Genomic DNA, 22,101 nt, shown 5'->3' on the forward strand with positions numbered 1-22,101 from the left:
AGCATTGATGGAGAGGAAGGGTAAAAGCAAAGGCTGAAGTGAAGGTCTTTGAAGATTGTCTTACAAAGAAAGCTCTTGAGACAAAATCAAAGAACCAACCATGTCTATGGTCACAGAATCTCCAAAGGTGTTTTTAACAAAAAAATAGACAATGTTGAAAGAGACTTTAAGCCTAGAGAAGATTGTCAAGTTTGATAATTTCTAGCATAAGAGAAAAGAATCTTTAAGTCTAGAGAAGAGCATCAAGTTTGGTAATTTCTATCATAAGAGAGATAATATGGTCATTCTTAGGTTCGGGATCAAGTGGTGATGATTCATCTCAGTTTGGATATTCATGTGGTGAAGGGGGAAACGCAATGCATAATCTTGGACAAGGTTCGCAACATGGACGACAAGTTGCAAATATGGGAAATGACCCAAATGTAGGGACTTCCATGCCTCAAGATGCTGATGACCAGCAGGAGGGTGAAGAATTTGATGATAGGCTCAAAGATTGGATGATGAAAACAACAAATCTCTTTGCTGAATTGGTAAAGGATCCTTAGTTTTCTCGATTCTTGAATGCCCCAAAGAGAAGAAGACACCTTCTAGAGCTTTAGGACAGCCAGAAGGACAAAAGGAAATGCTTAAGCCTCCATTGGAAGAGCCCAAAGTCGGTAATGAGCACAAACAGTTGGTATCCATGGGACAAGTGCAAACACATGGCCAACTTGGTAGTGCCAATCCATGGGAATATGGATAGTAGGGTATTCATGCACTTTCAAACATGGGACAGCAAGGATACTTTAGTGGCGGCACCATTTTTTGTGCAAGGGTTAGTTAAGGACCGCATATGGGAATGTTTGGCACAATTCTCTATGGTATGCAGCAGCCAATGCATGGTTCTCAACACCCAATGTATCCGGATATGTCATGTGGAATGCACAATCCCATGTATGGCAACATAGGCATGGCGCCTAGGCCACAAAGTGGGTCATATGGAAATGTATCTACACTCCTTGGGGCTGTTGGAGAACAAGGATTTAGTGCTAATCATGTAAATGCATTTGATAGTGCTGGTTATCATAAGCGCATCCTTTTTGCAACAGCCTATTTATGACAATTTGACTCCCATAGGTTCAGCAAAGGACTATGATGAGGGTGGCAAAAGTATGAATTTTGAACCTTTCAGTGGTTCACAAGACAGGTTGAAAGCTCACTTTCATCTAGTAATTTGATGCAGCCTATTCAGGAGGCAACTTCACAGAGGCATCTAAATTTCATAAGGCATCCACATTTGTGAAGAGAAATGCATTATAGTGGTGGTCTACACTTCTTATTTAGGGGAGAGCACCTACCACTTGGGTTAAGTTCGAGCAATTAGCATGAGGTATTGGATTACCAAGTACCCACTATCTAAGTGGAATATGCTGGAAAAGTTCTTGATGTAATCTTGGATAGAAGATTGGGGAGTAAATTATTTTAGAAAAAATGTTTTTGCCAATCAAACAATTGAGCTATCATCAGCTCCTCTCAATTGAAAATGGCAGATTAGAGGAGATTGCAACCCTTGGGGAGCTTGAAGAATCAACAAATCAAATTAGTGTGACTTTCAAAGTGAGCTTTTCAGTTTGGAGGAGGAATGAGGTTGGAGATTCCTATTAGATGCTGTTGGGGAGACCGTGGTCCAAATAAGCCAAACTAAAGTAGGATTGGGGATCTGGGGTAGTTAGTTTCCTAAGGGGTAGAGAGATTAGCTTGCGTATAATCGATAAGATCCTTCTCAAATAAAAGTGCATGTCCGTCATCACTCAAATAAACAATTGAATAGTTGCAGTTCAGGATGATGAGGAATAATATTTCCTTTAACAAGAGGGATTGGATTTAGCCTTAGTGGACAATCAATCTCTCCCCTCAACAATCAATTTAATTAAGATCCGCACTAAGATTGAGTGCTATTGGTTAAACCTCACTCAAGGCATTGTGCCCTAAAATGAGCTATGCAAAGCAATCAAAAGTAGAGCCTAGTTGCAGTACTATGAGTACTTCCAATCCTCTTGTATAGTTTTTCAACTAAAGCATTACAAAAGAAAATAGAAAAATAAGATAATATGTAGATTACTGGTAATATGAAGAGACGTAATAGACATAAAAGATCATGGGACCTTGGTATGGTATCAAGGCCCATGACAATTGAGATAGGTCTTCAAAAAAATTATATTTCTTCTCTGCAGCTTACGTTCCAGAATCTTGGTAGTGTTCTTGGTAGATTACTGTCTCATATCTTGGTATATGGATTCCATTTCCTGAGAATCTCTTTGCTTTTGAGTTCTTTGGGGGCAGTGTTCTTTTCTTTTGCAGTGTTTCTCCTTTCCTTTGTCTCGTGTTCAACAGTCTATTCTAGCAATTTTCCATGCTTCCATCACTGCATCCACTTCTAACATGGTATCAGATTGCAGGATGATTGTTCCTACTGCTGCTTTACACTATTTCAGGTCTGAGTTTTGACTTTTCGTCTGCTGATTGGACCTGTTTTGGCCTGTTTTTCTGCTCTTTTCTCAACGTTTTGCAGTCTGCCATCTGCATTGACACTTTCTTGGGTCTGTTTTAGGGCTGGGGACCTGTTATTGACACTTCCATATCAGCATTTTGGTGTCTGTTGGCCGAGGTGACCTGTTTTTCTGCAAGTCAACTGCATTGACTGCAGCCACTATCTGCGTTTTACTGATCAGCCTCTGCATTTTGCTTGTTTTCTTTTTGTGCAAGGCTGGGCCGACAGTATTTTAGGCTGGTTTTGGCTGTGTTTGGTCTATATTTTCATTTTGTGATACAATGTCAGCTTTAGAGAGGGTTCATGTGCATCCGGTTGTCGTGCTTCATCACTACACTCTAATTACTGTTGATCTTTTCTCTATGTGCTTTTTTATTGCCTTGAATTCATACAATCCTTGTGATTTTGTCTTTTTGGCATACTTTTCTCCCTAAAGATCCCTTGCCTTTCTTTCTCTTCTTTGTATCCCCCTCATCATGACTCCTCCAGCATCTCCTCCTGATGGTTAGTATGCAGATATTCTTTACCCATCTATAAGTGTTATGTTGGAGACTTGCTATGTTCAGCTTTAGATTTCTATGAGGATGTTATCTCTTGGTGCTTTAGATGTTCCAGTTTCAAAGAGGGATGCCATACAACAATAGAAGAAAAAGTCTTAGTGCAATTGTTGTGGCCAGAAGGGACACTTCCGAAAGGACTGTAGGACATTAGCAACTTTATAGTAGGAGTAGGAGTAGACTGTGACAAAGGGTGATGACTCTCTCGGTGAGTCTTCCTCATCTCTAGTCCAGGTTTAGGCTCCAACTATGTGGCCCCGACAATGGGTGCAGGACCTCCCTTCCCGGTTGCTAGTACAGGTGATGCAATCATTGCTCACAACTCTCTAGTGCTAGAGAGAAAGTGTGAGGGGGTAGTGAGATGGGGTCAATGAACCTCATCTTTACAGGTATAGGTGCACAGGTTCTAGAGAGAGATTTCCCTGATGCATTGGCCCACCCAAGTTTAGCAGGTTCAAATCCTAGAGCTAGGATTGACATTGAGGTTCATGATGAGTTGGTTCTTTGACAGAGAGCAGGATTGGCTCCTAGTCTAAGCTCACATGAGGGAATACTTTGATGGTTTTGGCCAAAGGCGGGGAATCCACAGTCACATATGTTTAAATGCATTTTTGACAATGTGGTCTTGAATGCTATTGCAAGACATTGTTGGTAGATATTAAGAGCTGCTGCTATGGTTCTTCCCTATTTCTAGAAATTGATACAACCAACATCAACATTAAATTCTCTTCGAGGCATCTTGGTGGTGAGCTGGCCACTCACCGTCCGACACCTAGGCATTATCTTTTGAGCCCCTCCGGAGTGGAGAGCTCCAATGGATGTGATCAAGTGGCCCCTGGCACAGGTGACTCATTTCTACCAGTGTACAGAGTCATGCCTCTCAACTTGACTGATAGATGCCCAGGTGGTACCACTAGGTGCATCCATCACCCCCATCGTCCCCGATCGAGGGCTACCATGGGGGAATGGAGCTCACTATCCAAGCTGGCAGCAAAGTGTATCCGCATGTCCCATAGCTCTTCTTCTTCGTCAGTAGCTTCCACACCGAACAGATGCCTGTTCGGTCAGTCACAGGTTTCCCTATGAGTTTACATCTTGCATGTTGGAATGTGAACAACCTTCACTACAGTGGAGCACGTGGTTCCAGGAAGTTGATTGTTCAACAGGAGCTATAGCCAACGGATTTGAATCAACATCTTACTTTTGCAGGAGCACAAGCTCACTCCTGCTCAAGCCTAGCGGGTAGGGAAGGTACCCCCATGCAGTTCACACAGTTACTGGGAGCACGCCATTGGTGCCCACGGTAGGAGTGGAGGCGTATACACCTTTATTTGCCCGAACCTCACCGCCTGTGTATGGGACCACGGGACAATTGTGGCAGAAAGGGTTCTATGGATCAGATTGGATATTGGGGACTCGTGCCTTGGAGTCCTCAATGTCTATACCCCTACTGAGGTTAGGGAACACAATAGGTTCTGGGTGGAGATCACAGCAGGTCTCTCAGAGGTGGACTCCTAGATTGTTGAAGGAGACTTTAATAACTTGAAGGCCTTAGAGGACCAGCAAGGCAAAGGCAGAAACTACCACGGCATGGCTAGGGAGGAGCAGGAGGCATGGGAGGTCTTCCTACTGGCAATAGGAGCATGCGATGCTTGGAGAGACCCAGCTTTCCATAGGAGGGAGAGGTCGTTGGACTTCTCTTGGGGATGCAAGCGGCTAGGCGGAAGTTTGTTGGAGCGACTGGACAAGTTTTATGTGGGAGAGTGGGGATGCCCTCGCGGAGGCCGGGTAGAGCAGTTGGCTAGCACCACTTTGTCCGCCCAGTTCTCCTGACACTTGATGTCCCAGCCTCTGTCCTAGACACACGATCTTGTTCGATCCCTCACTCAATCTATAGGAGGGAGGCAATAAAGAGACAGATTGAGCAGATCTAGACTAGGGAGTGGAGCAGGAGGGACCGGATCACAAAGGAGGTTGCAGAGGTCCTAGCTGAGTCGAGCAGTATTTGCCAAGGAGGCAGCCCTACAGGCTAGGCAACAGAGCTGGGAGGAGGAGAGAGCACTCTGGTGGGACCTAGCAGCCACGCAGAGATTACTATAGGAGGCACCATGGGATCCCATCCTTCACGCACAGGAGGTGCGAGCACAAGCTGCCCTTGCTGGCCTAGAGGACAGCCGCTCGAAGTTCTCATTCTGCACCTCACCAGTCTTTTGGGCACGGAAGGGGGACATGATGTGCAGGGAGTTTTTCCAGGTGCATCAGCCCCGCACCTTAGGAGAGCAGATACGTAGCCTTCAGGATCAGTCTGGGAGGATTCGCTCTAGCCCAAACGAGGTGATGGAGATTGCCATAGACTACTACAGACGCCTCGTCCAGTAGGAGACAGCCGCAGCCGGAGGACAGTGATGTAGACAATAGGTCTGGGATCACATCCCATCCCTTGTCACAGAGGAGATGGGATGCTCCCTCCTAGACCTCCTTCACAGAGAAGGAACTAGAGGAGGCTTTCCATACACAGGACGGGCAGAAATGCCTAGGGGAGGATGGCCTTTCTAAGGCCTTCTTCACTACCTTCTAGGAGGTGGTGAAGGACCCCTTACTACTAGCCTTCCAGGAGATCTTTAGTTCAAGACGGATGCCAGGGAGTCTTTCGGCAGGTCTCATCAATCTCCTCCCCAAAGGGGGAGACCGGTTGGAGCTATCCCAATGGAGATCGATCACCCTGTTGTTAGTCGCCTATGAGGCACTGGCAAAGATGATTGGTAGGCAACTCCACCCTGTGCTTCCAGACATCATTCATGACACATAGACAAGCTTTCTCTAGGATAGGAGTATCCTAGACAATGTCTTCACCTTTTTTGAGGCGATGGAGTGGGCCCAGCATAGTGGTCAAGGATTGGCGGTACTACTCCTGGACTTTGAGAAAGCCTATGAAAGGGTTGACTGGGACTTCTTAGGCACCATGGTGAGGTTGGAGGCATGGATCCGTGGGGTCTCCGCACTTTACAGATCGGCTACCAACAGGGTTCTCATAGGTGCAGGCGAGGGGAGGAGTTTTGGCTGGAGAGATTGGTCCGGCAGGGCTGCCCTCTAGCCTTGTATCTATTTCTACTTTTTGCAAAGGCATTGTCTCACTTCCTTAGGTCATGTGTGAGCGGGTTACGTGGCCTTCGACTTCCGGTGAGGGAAGAGACGGAGTTGTTAGACTCATAGTATGCAGATGATACAACACTCTACATAGAGGACGATGAGCTGATGTTGGAGAGAGTGAGACTAGCTCTTGAGGTGTTTTACACTACAGCGGAAGCAAAAATCAACTAGCGAAAGTCGGTTGGTTTCCTCACGGATCCGGACTCTAGCACGGAGTGGAGCGTCCACTTGGGATTTAGATGGGTGTGTAGAGAGCAGACTGTCCGTTACCTAGGGTTCCAAGTGGGACTCAACATCACTCTTGCCCATTAGTTTCTTCCAGTCCTGGACTCTATTTGGAGGAAGTTGACCTATTGGAGTACTGCTCGCCTTTCCCTAGTGGGCCGAGCCCTAGTGGTTAACCAAGTCCTCCTAGCAACGACTTAGTACATCGCCTTGTGTTGGTGCTTCTCCTTGTCCTGTGTAGTTCAGCTTCGTTGCCTAGTGCGAATTTCCTTTGGGCTGGGTTAGACGGTTCTAGGGACTCCTGAGCCAAGGTGGCGTGGGCGACCATCATCCGGCATTGGTCAGAGGGAGAGCTTGGGATCATAGACCCAGAGTATTAGAGTATGGCCCTTTTGGACAAGCTAGTAGTCTGTGGTCTCACACCAGAAGGGCAAACTTGGAAGGTTCTATTGCAGGAGGGTCTCCAGGAGTGTAGACTGAGGCTTGGTGGTGATTGGAGGCCGTCCTTGAGATGGATCTTCACGACGGCCCAGGTCACACCTCCCAAATCCCCTTTTCTACGCAGCCTACTTCGTGTGTGGAAGGGCCTCTGTAAGGCCCTAATTGAGAGTCCCCTAGGTTGATAGGAGGAGATAGACCACCAATGTGGAACCCCTAGGTGTCAGAGATCGGGATGGGGTATAGATTGGCGAGCACCCCCACATCCAATGGGTTGGTTGGGAGGCCGGCCCGGCTCGTACCATCAGGACATGGCGGGAGGTGCACAGGATGGTGAATGAGGTGTTGCAACGCACATCAAATTGCCAAAGAGGAGTTGAGTTGAGGAGAAGGGAGATTGATACAACAATACCTCATGAGTGGCTTGCCCCCCTAATATGAGAGCCGGTAGAGCACGGGGAGGTATGGGCTGCTAGGTTTTAACTAATACGTATCCCCCTACAGGTGGCAAGTAGAGTGGGCGGTGCCCCACATTGGACTTTCTTCACCGTGCAGGAGGGAGGCCGTTTGGTCCTTGACAGAGGGCAAAAGGATGAGGGGATAGTTGTCCTTTCGTGGAGAAGGATTCGGGTGGTTGGCCTCCAGGGGAAGACATGGCGGCTGGATCCTTATGTGTTCTGGGAGGCGCTTCGGGAGTGGCACCTCTGGATATGGGAGGGCAGGCCACTTGATGAGCTGAAGTGGGATCCGGGAGAGTGGCTATGGCCGGGTACTGCGGTTGCCAAGAAGCCACCGAGGTTCCTGGAGTACACAACCAGGATTGGCAGACACGTACTGATACACGAGGACATGGACTGGGCTTCGTTGCGCAGCAGGGAGCACAGCATCACGGATGCTTTCTAGCAGACTTTCTAGCGCCGCCTATGGGATAGTTAGAGATTAAGGAGGGTATTGTATTTCTTATGGCTGTTGGTACATGGAGGCCCGGCAGTGGGGAGTTGGTTAGCTCAGATGCAGAAGGATGGAGGTTGTAAATGCTGCACACAACAACTTCTGGAAACTTCAAAGCACTACCTTTGGTCGCTCGTATGGAGAGAAGCATGCCGCATTCGCTGCCATATAGCACCCAGCTTTGGATGTATCTCATGGGGGGCTTTCTGCTGGCAGATAGTCAGCTAGAGCCGTCACCTTCTGTATGAGGCTAGGATGTAGGACATGATATTCATTATTGAGGCTGGGTCGTGCACAGTGGTTGGCTTGGAGGCTGTACCCATCCGCCAAGTACTAGAGCCCACATGAGACCGCTTTGAGGTATGGGAGATCGTAGGGAGTCTTACTAGATGGCACATCTGGAAGGCGCAGTGTCAGGAGGTTTTTGGTGGGGAGAGACTTTCAGTACACAGGTGACTTTAGCAGAGTTCTAGACCTCCATCATCCACTCCCTCCATGGCCGATGGGACCAAGTGCAGGGCGAGACTTGTTTTTTGTGATGTAGGTAGGCAGCCCCAGATGGCGATACACCCCCTCTCCATGGCCTCTTGCCCCCATCCCCCCTAGACTGCCCTGAGAGGCTTGTATACTTGACATATTTCAGACTTTGCATCAGCTCCAGCTAGTCTGTTGAGCAGAACTTCTTTGTATTCAGGTTTTTTCTGAAGTAATATAATTAGCCACACTTTATTTGCCAAAAAAAAAAAGTGCGAGTCTGTGCATGTCAGTGGGTTAGGGTACAAGATTTTATCTTGTGTATTTAGGCATTTTATTTTACCTGATTTGATGTGTATTGGCATTTATTGTAGGCAATTGGCCTACATTTAACACTGGTCAACCTATCATATTCTTGGCATTTATTGTGCCCTATATTAGGCACTCCGCCTCCTCAGTCAGTTGTATTATTTGTCATTCACCTCCTTAAGGTTCTAGTGAAGAGAGGGAGCAGGTGTTGGTGCCTTGACAGATAGTGACTCTCGTTGGATTTGTACTCTCTCATATCTTAGTATATGGATTCCATTTCTCGAGCATCTCTATGCTTTTGAGTTCTTTGTGCAATGTTCTTTTCTTTTGTTGTGTTTCTCTTTTCCTCCATCTCTTGTGTTTGACAATCAATTCCAGCAGTTTTCCACGCTTCCATCACTGCATCCACTTCTAACAATATTTACACTTGAATTTACATAGTATTTTAGACGTGCCTGCAATGCATATCACACCTCCTGTCTTTGCTCCAATTTTTTTGTAGTGGAAGCTGCACCTTGAGTCTAGCACTAAGCCACAACAGTATTACCAATCCTCCTTTATCTTCTCTCATCGGATTGTGTGTGGGGTTTTCCTCATTCACCATTCGCACAACAATATGTCGGTATAGTTATCCTTATAATCATTGGTATTTATGTTGCTATATTTGTCCCTGATGTATTGGCACATATACCAACAACTATACCAATGTCCACACCAATGATTATATAGATGGTAATATTTTTTAAATAAACAACATCAAAACTAAATGTGAAAATACCTATCATTCTTTGTAGGGTGAGAAATTCTACTACTTAAAGTCTACACGTCAACCAAGCATTTCTTTTCACATGCATTCTTTTCTCTATTATCCACCTTATGGGGATGCTATAACTAAGTTAGTCTACTAACCTTGGTCAAACCATGAACATTGAGGATCCCAATGTAGAAGCCCTCACTATTAAGTGTGAGATCAAGTGCCTATCTTGTCACAATGGTCTTTTGGTCTTACAAACATGACATAATACTTAGTCCAATCAATATACATGTGCTATAATGGGCACCGATGATCAAGTACTCTTGATAGGTGAAGGATCCTGTCATGCGGACGTGAAATTTTGAGATGCTTAAATCTTGCCGATAACATTTGATTAATCAAATGTGCAAGGTTGTTTAGCACATGTGATGCTCATGGCATTTATTTCATGGTAATAGGCCAAGGACCTTGAGGATGCAATGGGTGTTAAAGGAAAAATTTGTAATAAGTTATGTTTGACACGACGAAGTGGTACTTGGTGTCAGATTTGGGCCTAGACCAATTTATTGGCCGTTAATGTCAATGGTGACATTAGAGACTAGGAATTAATTAATTAATTAATTAATGCTAGTCTAAGGGTCAATGACTGCTCAAGGATACTTGGAAGACAAATTGCCCTAGCCAATTTGATTATTGGTTAGTGAAATTAATTTTTTGAGAACTAGAATAATTATCAAATTAATTTTTAAAATTAATATTCTAAAAATTAATTTAATAAGGTGGATAATGCTAGAAAATGAGATTAGAAGGTTGCCGCTTGACAAAACTTGCCCATGCAAGTGGGAAAAACGTTTTCAAGGGTTGGTGGAAGTCTATTCCAGCCATTGTGAGAGAGAAAGAGGCTATTATAGAGCAAGGAGATGCTGCTGATGTGATTTGCAGCCACGAGTCCCATGGCAATTGACAAAAATTTGGAGCTCTCCAAGAGCAAGTGACAGCAGCCCAAGGTCCTTTTGGTGTAGGTGTAAGCATATAGGAGGGGGCAGCAGTCTTTTTGGTGGTCCTAAGTTGTAGGTGGCAGCTTCCATGGTTGTTTGAGTAGGGAAGCAATAGTTTTTTAGCATTTCTTGGGATGAAACTCTGAAATTTCTCTCTACAGCATTCTCACTCATCCCCTAGCCATCCCTCAAGTTATCTCAGCATTTTCCAGTAGTTTGAGCCATCGGAGGAAGAGATTTTAGTCAATCTCTGTTGTAAACCCTAATTTACAGTAAAAATTAGACGGCCGCCTTGGGATGTGTACTTAGAATTGAGGGCCTAGGACTTGAATTTCAGCAGTTGAAATTGAGAAATTTAAGGGAGATTCAAGAGCCAGCCAAGCAATATTAGATTTGTGGTTGAATTTGTCTTTCAAGGAGCAGGGTGAAGGTGAATCCCCAAGCAAACCAAGGGGCAAATTGGTTTGGAGGCTTGCTGATTAATTTTGACAACAAGAGGAACTTGGATTAGTGGAGGAGATCAAAGGATCTCAGTTGTACTCCTTCCATTTGCAATATAAGATAAAGAAATACCGCAAGGGGCACCAATTTTGGGGGCCAACAGGTTGTCCAATGTCCAAGATTGTATGGTAAAGTGTGCATTTCAGTTTTGCGAATTTGTTAATTGCTATAATTAGTGCTTAATTAGGTTATTTACCACCCTATCCGAGAAGGAAGACCGATTTTGGATCCTCTCAATCATGACACAATTGGCTTGTGAGGAAGAGAACTTGCATTCTTGCAGCAAAAGAATAGCAATCCATCCCACAAGGGCTGGCTGTGACTCCTTTGCAACGATCAGCTTTTGTGTCTATGCACTCTATTATAGTGAAGGTGGTTGACGTTCTAGGATGCCAAATGTAAACTCATGATCACTTACTCCATCCTATGAGCTTGAGGGTGAACCTCTAGTAGCCAAGTTGTCAAGTGGGCCTTTGTGGGGCACCTTGCAATTACTTTGGAGTTGCTAGTGAATGTCTATATCATGGAAGTAGGCCATTGCTTTGAGAGCAGCTCTAGCCCAACCATGTCTACTAATTGTGGCCTTGCTTTGATGGTCTACTCCACTTATACCTGGCCCTGAAGTGGTTGATTCAGATGGAGTGCCCCAGCAGGGGGGACTGATTACTAACCTTACCATCCCTAGCTTTGTAAGTGATAAAGATTTGAATCATGAAGGGGGAAGTCTTAGCTTTGTAGGTGACGCCTAGGTGCGCCACCCATAGTCCTAGCAGGTGGGTGGGATTGTAAGGAGATTTGGTCCATCATCTTGCACTTGGTACAATGGAGGAACAACAGGATTCTATCTATTGTGGGGGTGGTTGTGATGCCTAGCTGCACCATCTATAGTCTAGTATGTGGGTGAGGCTGTAAAGAGTTTTGGTCCATCATCTTGCTGTTGACATCATTAATCTTGATGAAATCCATTGTTGTCCATTGCAAGGTAGTCTACGCTTGTGGTTCGACCTCCCATTTTCCTACCTTTCTCCTAGACTAAGGACTGTCCATTTTCTGATGGACAAACTCATGGCAGTACAGACACTGGCTGGGCTGCCTAGTGATGATAACCTGCTGCTCACTATGGTGTTTCCTACCACAATCCTGATGGCTTCAAGGATATTGGAAGTTTCTAAAATTGCCACCCTAACCTTCCAACACTAGGTAAGGAGGCCAAAATCCTCATAGAAGGTGGTGGAAATTGCTATCCACCTTCAATATACTTAAACCAAAATTATTTGCAAATGAAGAAATCACAAGAGAACAAGGGAATGAGAGAGACGAGTGCACAAAAAGAGAATCAGCACAATCCCCCCCCATGCATGAGTCGCCTTCCCTCATGAATGCATTTAATTATTTGTATTTCTTTGCTTTTGGTGCTAAAAAATCATGAAAAGCAGACTTTGGGCTTTTGGCTTCTCTTGAATGACGTCATTTTGGGGCTTACAAGGTGGAGGGAGCTGACTGCACACTGCACATAGCAACCTTCATGTGAGGAGGCAGCAAGAGTGGCACAATAGACAGTGAGGTGTGAGGGGGAGAGGTGGAGTGGGGGGGAAGAAGCGGCTGCATGGGGAGTGGAGGAGCAGCTCAGTTGGCAATATTTGCATGCGTGTAATATTTAGACATTCTGGATCAGTTTTGTTATGTTTGAGGTTGGAACATTTAGTGCATGTGTGCTTAGTTTTAGAAGCTTTTTGTTTATATTTTCATTTGATGTCCTTATAAACATTGTAAGTTTTGACTTATTTGTCTCAGTTCACATGGATCCAGATCATGTACAGTCCGTGTCTCACGAATCCCATATGCAGCTGTTGCAAAGGAGCTTTTTGATTTTTTAAGTGTGACCATAGGGTCCAATACCGTGTTTGCATGTAAGATACTCACTGAAAAGTTGAATTGGAAATCAAAAGGATTTGGATTCGTTCAGTTTGAGGCTGAAGATGTGGCAGAAAAGGCTGTTAATCTTGCAAAAAAATGCCGTCTTAAGTTTCAGGGCAGTTTACTTCAGATGGAATTTGAGCCAACAAATTTAGTAGATAGACCTCAATTAATTATTCCTATTGGAAGGTTAAGCATGGGTTGCCTTGTGAGCAGTAACAAGCTACAGGTGTACTGGTCTACAGAAGGAGTGGTCAATATGGAGGTGGATTTTGTGGCTGGAAAGTTGAGGGTTTTCTTAGGTGGCAGTGGTAACCTCAAAGAGTATAAGTTGACTTGGAATCTCCTGGAGCTGAAGTTTTTACATTCTTCAAAAACACAAGAAGAGCACATCTCACTTCTGATACAGGTTTGTCTTTTCACCTTTCAGACCTGTGAAAGTGACCTTCCTATCTTTTCAAGTCAAACTCAACACTAGGTGTGTTGGCGTTAGAATGGAATGGAGAAAAAAAACAAGATCCTACAAACTGTACCCATTTGTAATCTGTAAAGTGAACTATTAATAAACATTCTTGTTTATAATCAATGGTTTCTTGGTCGTGGTTGATCGACTGCATGAGAGGGTTTGATACAGACTGTTGCCTTGAAAACTGATAGCTTAATGAGAATTAGGACAGCTTGTTTGGAATTAATCTAGTTTCTAAGCGTATGATGTTCTCTTCACAACTATAGTTTTTTCAAGTACCTTGACAAGTTCTATGTCTTGAACCTGGAATGGGACATCTAGAAAGGTCTGTTCTCACAAATATGGCCAATCAGCGCAAGAAAGATTTTGCAGAATAAGTCATAAACTGTGCAGATTTTGTGGAATAGGTCATAAAGTGTGGTGCTTTTTCTTTTTGTTGGAGAAAAGCTTGTATTGATTAAATTAAGACACTTTATATAGTCTCAAAGAAGAAGACATCTAGTCCACCCCTGGCTGGTGACTTTGTGGAGGATCTAGTATATACAAAGAAAAACTGGAAGTAAAAGGCTGGATGTGACAGAAATAATGGACACATATCTGCAGATGTATACGGGAAGGGCTCAGCATCATATGGATAAAGAGCTCAGCAACTATCAGCAGACACACTGAGGTGCCTTGCATGCATCCCAATAAATGCTGGGATTGCTGAGGAAATCTGCCCAAATACATTGCAGCATACTGTCACCATGGAACATGATGGTCTAGATGCCTAATAAGGGTTGTTCAAATATGCTAGACAAACACATTGGCCTCCTATCCTCTTTATATGACGTCAGCATATCACACTGCTGCTACCTTCCAAACAAGTGCCTTCAAGTGTAACCTAGTCATGGATCAATAACTCTGTGGTTGTGGGTTCAATTACAGCATGGTATGTGCTTGGAGGGCTGTATGGAGTGCACATGGCTCTATTGCACTTGCCCTTTCCAAGACTCCCATTGCGGTCACCCTAAATCAAGTATTGCCTGCCCAAGGATTGTGAGTTGGGCCATTGTTAAACAAGAAAGAGAGTGTGGAAAGATATTAGATTGAGGCCTATGTCCCGTGCCTTGAATATAATACTAATGGAACACACAATCTCTACTCCAGAGTTGTGTAGTTCAATTCTCTTTTTTCCCAACAGTATGGACTGCAGGTGAGAGCACGAGGTGAAATGGGAATCCTTCAAGCGAACTCCATCACACTAATATACAGGCCCATAGCTCTCCTTTGCCATGGGAATTGAAAGTTCTCCTTACCCATGGTTCTCCTTCCAAAAAAATAATACTGCTTCATCAAATTTAGGCACTGTTGTAGATGATGTTTCAGTCTTCAACAAGAGATCCCAAAGTGTGTACACATTATTATAGTAGCTTCCAAAGAATCTGTTGCTCGATAACTCTGTAATCTTTGGCTCAGCTATGTTCTTGATATACAGTACTTCTGTGCATTGCATTAGCAGCTACTTATTTGTTTTGGGAAAAGAATGACCTTGGTGACATGCGGTAGTCTGTCTTGGAATATCTTATGCTGTCTGCAAGGACGTGTCTACAATGTTGGCTTCTCTTGATGATACAATGTTTTACCTCTTGAGATTTCTTATGCTATCTGCAAGAACTTGCCTTTATTGTTTCCTTCTAGTGTTGCCTAATCCTGATGATTTGCAGGTAAAATATGCACCAAAAATTGGACAAAAAGTTTCATCGGACGAATGGATAGGCATGAGGGGAACAAATCAGGATAGATATACATTGTTCAGAGACAACATAAATACTTATGATATTCCATGGTCACGAGGACTAGATTTTACTGAAAATCAGAGTGTTGGGCAGTCATTTTATTACCATCTAGAAATTGCTACAGCAGGAAGGTGTGCATACCAGAGTTTCTTAGATACTTTATCAAGTATTGGCAGTGATGTGCCAGAGTGCTCAGAGAAAGTTTCCCTTGAAATAGGGTCTTTATTTTCTGCACCTCATTGTCTTCTGTCTTCACTTGAATTACATGATTTGAAGGCTCTTCCGTTTACTCTGATATTTCAAATCAACCATCTGGTGCAGCAAGGCCTTTTAATTGGTCCAAATATAACCAATGATTTTCTGAAGCAGTTACATCCATCCACTACTCCACTTGCACATACACAGCAAATCTTTCGTAAGTTATCTGAATCGAGGAAAGTTTGCTACAGTCCTTGTGAGTGGTTTGTGCATGAAGTTAAAATTCTGCAAAATGGGTGTCTCAGAAGACCATTGAGAAGAAGTTTGGCTGAAGAACAAGTTTTTATTAATCGCATAAAAGTTACCCCAACAAGGATATACTGCATTGGACCAGAGGTGGAGCTGTCCAACCGAGTACTTAGGCATTATAAGAGATGTAGTGAGAATTTCATCAGAGTATCATTTTCTGATGAAGACATGGATGGGCTTTCATCCAAGGCCTTAACTATTCCATCAAAAAGTAGTGCTCAAAATGATTTGAGAGAGAGACCTACAGACATCTCTCGAAGAATTCATGAAGTTTTGAAGCATGGTATTGAGCTGGGAGGAAAAAAGTTTGAATTTCTTGCTTTTTCAGCAAGCCAACTCAGGGAGCACTCTGTGTGGATGTTTGCATCAAAAGAAGGTATTGATGCAAATAGCATTCGCGCGTGGATGGGTGAATTTTCTAATATAAAGAATATTGCAAACTGTGCAATCAGAATGGGCCAGTGCTTCAGCTCTTCCAGGAGTGCGTCAGATGTTTCTCAGGATCAAATAGAAGTGATTCCTGACATTGAGAGGCAATCTCGAGGTATTAAATACTGCTTTTCAGATGGAATAGGAAAAATAAGCTGGGAATTCGGTGAAGAAGTTGCTAAGAAGTGTGGATGTGCTAAGAAGGAAGGAAAAACGCCTTCTGCATTTCAAATAAGGTATGGGGGCTACAAAGGTGTTGTTGCGGTTCATCCGGCATCTTTGTACAAACTCTCCTTAAGGCCAAGCATGAAAAAGTTTGAATCTTCTGTTATTTCTCTTGATATTCTTGAATGGAGTCGTTTCTTACCATGCTATCTAAATCGCCAAATAATAACCTTATTGTCTACTCTTGGAATAGTAGACACAGTTTTTGAAGAGTTGCAAAAGGAAAGAATCTCTACGCTAGATCAAATGTTCACAAGTCAGGATGTTGCTTTGATAACTATAGAGTCTTCATGTGGAGGAGACTTTCATAACATCATGAAAGAGATGCTTTTAGCAGGATATTCCCCTCGTTCAGAGCCATTTCTCGAAAGCATGCTCCTGTCCTTCAAAAGAGCTCAAATTCAGGACATCCAGAAGAAATCAAAGATCTTGGTTCCCGAAGGACGAGTTCTGATGGGTTGTTTAGATGAGCATGGAACTTTAGAGTATGGGGAAGTTTTTATTCAAGTATCAGCTACTTCTGGAAGTAAATTACAGGATGATGACGAACAGTTTCTGAACATAGGAGTTACCAGTTTATGCAAGGCTGCACATGTCGTGAAAGGAAGAGTTGTGGTGGCCAAGAATCCATGCCTCCATCCTGGGGACATTCGGATTCTCAATGCTGTGGACTCTTCCTATCTTCAACACATGGTAGATTGCATTGTTTTCCCTCAAAAAGGGAGCAGGTAAATCTGGTCAGTTGTTTTGGAGAATTCCAAAAGCATATGTTGATCCGTTCTAACCTGTTGTATAATTCTTATTTCTTCCAGATTTGCATTATTTGAGGGTAAACAAAAAACGAAATAAAGAGTAAAGACCACTAGGCCACCCTTGCTGGCCACTTGTGTGCTGGCGTGCTGTTTCTAATTATGCTTTAGTAACTGAAAAGTTTCCTGAATGTTTTAATTCTTGGTCAATTAAGGACCACGGATGGATACAAAATTCTATTCATTACTAAGTTTTAGTGTAATGATTTGGAGCCTTCTATGTTTCCTTATGAGAGGCTTTTTCAAGATGCCAATGAGATTGTTTGGTATGTTACTTTCTAATAGCTGTATGATTCAGGAATAGGGAAACTGAAACTTGTAATGCCAAATATGATCACATAACATAAGAATGATCCACATGTTTCGATAAACAGCTACCAAAACAACTGCTTCGGTTGATTGAAAAGGCTCAAAGACTGCGAACTTACCCCTATACTGATACCCTTAAGGCAACAAAGCTCCCCCATAAAGGTACTAAGTACAAAAGATAAACAAGAGCTTCTAAGTTGCTGCTCTAGAGGGATTGAGAGCCAAGATGATAGATAAGAACATCAGCCAGCACACACAGCTGCAGGTGAAGTAAAAGACAAGATGGTACTTCCTTAAGAGGAGGCTCCATAGGTAACTAGCTTAGTACTGCTGCCTAGTCCCATTGCCTTTACATTGGGTTCTTGCCTTCCCTCAGGTGTCTAGAACTAAGGTTATTATTGCGCCGAGTTTTCATGCATGTTGTGAGAAAGGAAAATGTCAATAGACTATTGTAGGAACCTTGAAAGGCTTCTGGATCCTGCTTCCCATTGGCTGCTGTGGGTAGGAGTTGGTCTCCTAAGGATGGAAATTTTCATTGCCTGCATTGCAGATTACTTTCCCTTGGATTCTTTGGATCAATATTGTTTCTGTTTGATAACTTTACAGATATTTGGTGCAGTTTTGGCACATTCATCTACATGCTGCATAATTCTATAATCCTCAGAAATCTGTTTCTGTTGGTTGATGTATACAGGCCACATCCGCATGAATGCTCTGGAAGTGATTTAGATGGGGATCTTTATTTTGTGGCATGGGATGAAAGGCTTATCCCTTCAACAATGGATGCACCAATGGACTATTACCCACCCAAACCCATTGCTTTAGATCATTCTCCAACCCTTGAGGTGCATAAAACATGTTATTGAATACAGAACTGTTTGTATTAATCAAACAGTCGTGCTCTTCTACCATTCTTTTGTCAGTTATCATTATGATCATTCTCTGTACATATGTGCAGGAAATCCAAACTTATTTTGTTGATTACATGAGGAATGACAGTTTAGGGACAATTGCAAATGCTCATGTGGTCTTTGCAGACAAAGAGCCTGAAAAGGCAAGATCTTGGCAATGTAGGGAACTTGCAGAGCTTGCTTCAATTGCTGTGGATTTTCCAAAGACTGGAGTACCAGCTATCCTTCCCAAAATGTTGCGACCTCATTCTTATCCAGATTTCATGGAGAAAAATACAAGACAGGGAAAGAGAACATATGTTTCATCTGGGGTTTTAGGGAAGCTTTATAGAGCAGCAAAAGAAATTTCATCATCGAGTTATCTTAATAATAGATCAGGGTGCTTGGACTTCTATGATACAGACCTGATATTTCCAGGCAAGGATCTTTATACAGATCGGGCATTGAGATACAGGAACCATTTCAATGAGAAACTCATGGCAGTGATGGATTATTATGGTGTCCAAAATGAAGCAGATATGTTCACAGGCTTCTTTTCTCAGCTATTACCAACTCTCAATAACGCATCAAAAGGAGTCAAAGAAAGGATACAGGAGGCTGTCATTGTGCTAAAAAGGGAAGCTCTTGCCTGGTTTGATGACACAAATGATGATCCCAGCAGTACACAGATAGAAAACAAGCAATTTGCAAAAGCTTCAGCATGGTATCATGTGACATATCATCCAGACTTTGCTAGACCAATGGATGCATGGCAACAGAAACATCTGCTGAGCTTCCCCTGGGTGGTTTATGACAAGCTCTTATGTATAAAGAGGTTCAATCAGATGAACAAGGGCTGTAGTATGGGCATCTGAAAGCTGGACTGCTTCTTTACATCATCTCTAGGCATCTGAAAAATGTACATGCTGTTGTACTTAGGTTGCTGATTTAACAGAATTTTCCCATCAGGCCTCTCAGGGTAGAGTGGCCAACTTAGTCATACCTAGTGCAAAACATGTAATTTTGGGGGGAATTTTCCCTTTTGAATGTTATTAAGGGTCAGATTATATGAGTATCTAGATATTGTTAAGAGAAATTGAAGGACTCTACTATCAATTTTCTTATTTTGAAAAAATTGTCCTCAATTTCAAAGAAGCATCTTGGGGATCTTTCCAGTGAAATATTATAGTTTGGCCCAATATGGCAACCTTTTTAGCAACTCGTTGATTGAAATTCTAGGCCATGTTGGTTTTTGTGTCAAGCAAGATTTAAGACCAATTTTATGTCAAATTGTTTCTTTTATATAGTTACAATTGAGTCTTCTTATCATAGATTTATTTATTGTCCTTTTTCTTGGAAGATATGGGCTCTTCTCTTGAATATTTGACTTGTTGTAGTGGGGAATCCTTGTCTAATCGACTCAAAATACCTGCATGAATTCAAGCAGCCATTGTAGCTTTAGATTTGGAGCATTAGTGTCTGCTTTGGATGGAAGCCATTGAAGGCCGAAAATAATGAATAACAACAAGGATTCGGCTTGCTTTGGAGTCCAAATCGAGATGCATGTTTATACCAGAAGCTCAAGGGCCGCTTGAGCAGAGGGCCTGCTTATGCATGATAGCACAGGGACAGCTTGCAAATCAAAGCACAGGGGTTGCTTGTTTAATAAGCATGGGGATTATGTCACAAAGATAGAGAAGAGAAAGAAGATTAATCCATGGCTTAACAAGAGAGCTTGAAGCTCCAGCTCACATTTCGAAGGACAAAAGGATGTTCAGCTTGGAATCAATCTGTTTATCACATGCAGGAGACCTAGGCAGTTTGGCGGTGTCCATTCATAGCCACCAGGTTGATCCATTAGGATACTTGATCAAAGGTTATTAAGCCCCCCTTTGAATTAAACCACTTTCATGCTCACAAAGGCTTGAATTTATTTAAATACCTTGTGTTCACACTAGAAGAGTGGTTGATGCTTAGGATTTGTTCAAGCACTTGAATAGTGGTTTGTCGCACTATATATTATTATTTTTTCTTTTAAATTTTAGAAGTCATAATGTCAAAATGACAAATTACTCAAATTGTTGGTGACAAGTTGCCAAAAGATAACTACGATGTGTGGTCCTATCGCACGGAAACCTCGTTGTCGTAGCTCTTTTGATTGTTGAGACTTAATACCTAGAGGCAGAGGGAGATCTTTTTCTAGAGGTAGAGGATAGTCTAGTCCTCATAGAGATTATGCTTGTCATTATTGTGGACAATTCACCATTTTAAGAAGAAATGCTATCATAAGAAAAATGATATGTCAAGAGGTCATGGAAGAACATAGTATGGTTATTAAGCAGGTGGTTATGAAGGCACATGCTATGGTTCTAGAGGTCGTTCATCACCTAGAGGCCATATTTTTGCTATGGAGTATGTACTTGGTAGCATGACATATTCCCCTAGAGAGCACGATTGGTTTTAGACTCGAGCTACAAATTATATGATGCATTATGCAAAATGATTTGACATGAAGAATAGATGCGAAGTATATTTGAGTTTGAGCACTAGCGCCATAGAGTAGGGTGCGGTCATACTCAGAGCCGCCGACATAGGTGGACGCTGACATTCTACTCTACAATCAACATATGATGTATAGAGCTCGACATAGTCACAACAATGAAAACATATACCAAATGTACTCAACAACAAAAGAATCTCGAATGTATATTACTCTATGAAAGCAATACAATTGTCTCACCTGAGACAAAAATGATAGCGACAATACTCGGGGACAATTAGTGAAGAGATCACAAAGCCTTCATGAACTCAAGATAACCGATGAATACAAAGATGATGGTAGTAGTATTGCTAGATGTTGTGACTGAGGACAATACAAGAGATAGCTTTGCTACTAGATAGCACTCAAGATGCCAACCAAAGGATGGTCAGAGGGACAAACAGAAGATCTAATAGTCGGCATGGGAATCCCCTGAACCTTTGAATCCTAGTATCCCTCGGATACTTGATCCCTTGATCTAACCCTTGATCTCCTCTCTCCCTTATATAGCCTATTGCTTGTTGTGACATTCTCTCCACCAATGTGGCATAGGAGGTAGTAAGGGGTGAGGTGGGTTGGGGTTTGGTGGAGGCTAAAGGCAAGGTGCTGTTGTAGCTAAAGATCCATGTGAGTCCAAAGGAGAGGCTATGGGATGTTCTGGAAGATGAGCTCGCGGCCGCCAACTTTTCCAAGTGGATGGCTCTAAGTTGGATTTGTTGTTGCAATTGGTCATGCTCGAATGTAATCCGAATGAGGCGGGTCTGGACTCCTTCAAGCTCGATTTTATGCTTGGACTCGGTGCTTAAGAAAGCATGAATGCGGTGCCATCACACTTGAGGGAGAGGGCTCAAACTTAGTCAGGCAAGCATAAAGTTGGTTAATATTGGCTAACTTCATGATGTTTGTGGTGGGAGTGGAGGGGTCTTCAAAGAGTGGATCATTGGGATAGGATTTTTGTTGTCGGCGGAAACTTGGAATAGTAATCCTTGATGATTGGTGGAATAGCCTTCGGGGCGGATTAGCCTTCAGGTTGGATTATATGATATATTCCAAAGACTGATAAATAAAGATCAAATGCTGAAAAAGGAACTTGCTTGACATTGTTTTTCTATGTCAGTGCCTAAGTTACGTGAAGGAACCAGTGATTAATTGGTTAATTAAAGAAGCTGTTTTTACTTGTCAAACTAAATGTGGTAGGTAATTAGATAACTAAAGCAACCTGAGGAAAGTGCGGTGGATGTGACCCTAGGTGGAAATGGGTACTCTGGTGGCACTTTGATGTAGGGCATGGGTTCGAACGGGAAATATTGGCCTTCTTTATGTCTCGCGTTACCCTAGCATGTTT

At 43.0% G+C, this 22,101-nt stretch overlaps 1 protein-coding gene across 1 annotated transcript in view; it reads left to right on the forward strand.

Annotated features, from left to right (window-relative positions):
- LOC148010660 (putative RNA-dependent RNA polymerase 1) overlaps nucleotides 1-19,336 on the forward strand; it is a 78,761-nt gene extending 59,425 nt beyond the window's left edge. The window contains exons 4-7 of the mRNA XM_087671400.1: nucleotides 12,697-13,213; nucleotides 14,977-16,937; nucleotides 18,022-18,172; nucleotides 18,286-19,336. Coding sequence (XP_087527526.1) covers nucleotides 12,697-13,213; nucleotides 14,977-16,937; nucleotides 18,022-18,172; nucleotides 18,286-19,092 — 3,436 coding nt within the window. The 3' untranslated portion in view covers nucleotides 19,093-19,336. The remainder of the gene's footprint in view (nucleotides 1-12,696; nucleotides 13,214-14,976; nucleotides 16,938-18,021; nucleotides 18,173-18,285) is intronic.
- The last annotated feature ends 2,765 nt before the right edge of the window (nucleotides 19,337-22,101 follow it).

Source organism: Lygodium microphyllum, chromosome 29 (genome assembly GCF_053477565.2).
Source record: "Lygodium microphyllum isolate KBCC chromosome 29, Lygodium_microphyllum_v1.1.10, whole genome shotgun sequence".
Lineage (NCBI taxonomy): Eukaryota > Viridiplantae > Streptophyta > Polypodiopsida > Schizaeales > Lygodiaceae > Lygodium > Lygodium microphyllum.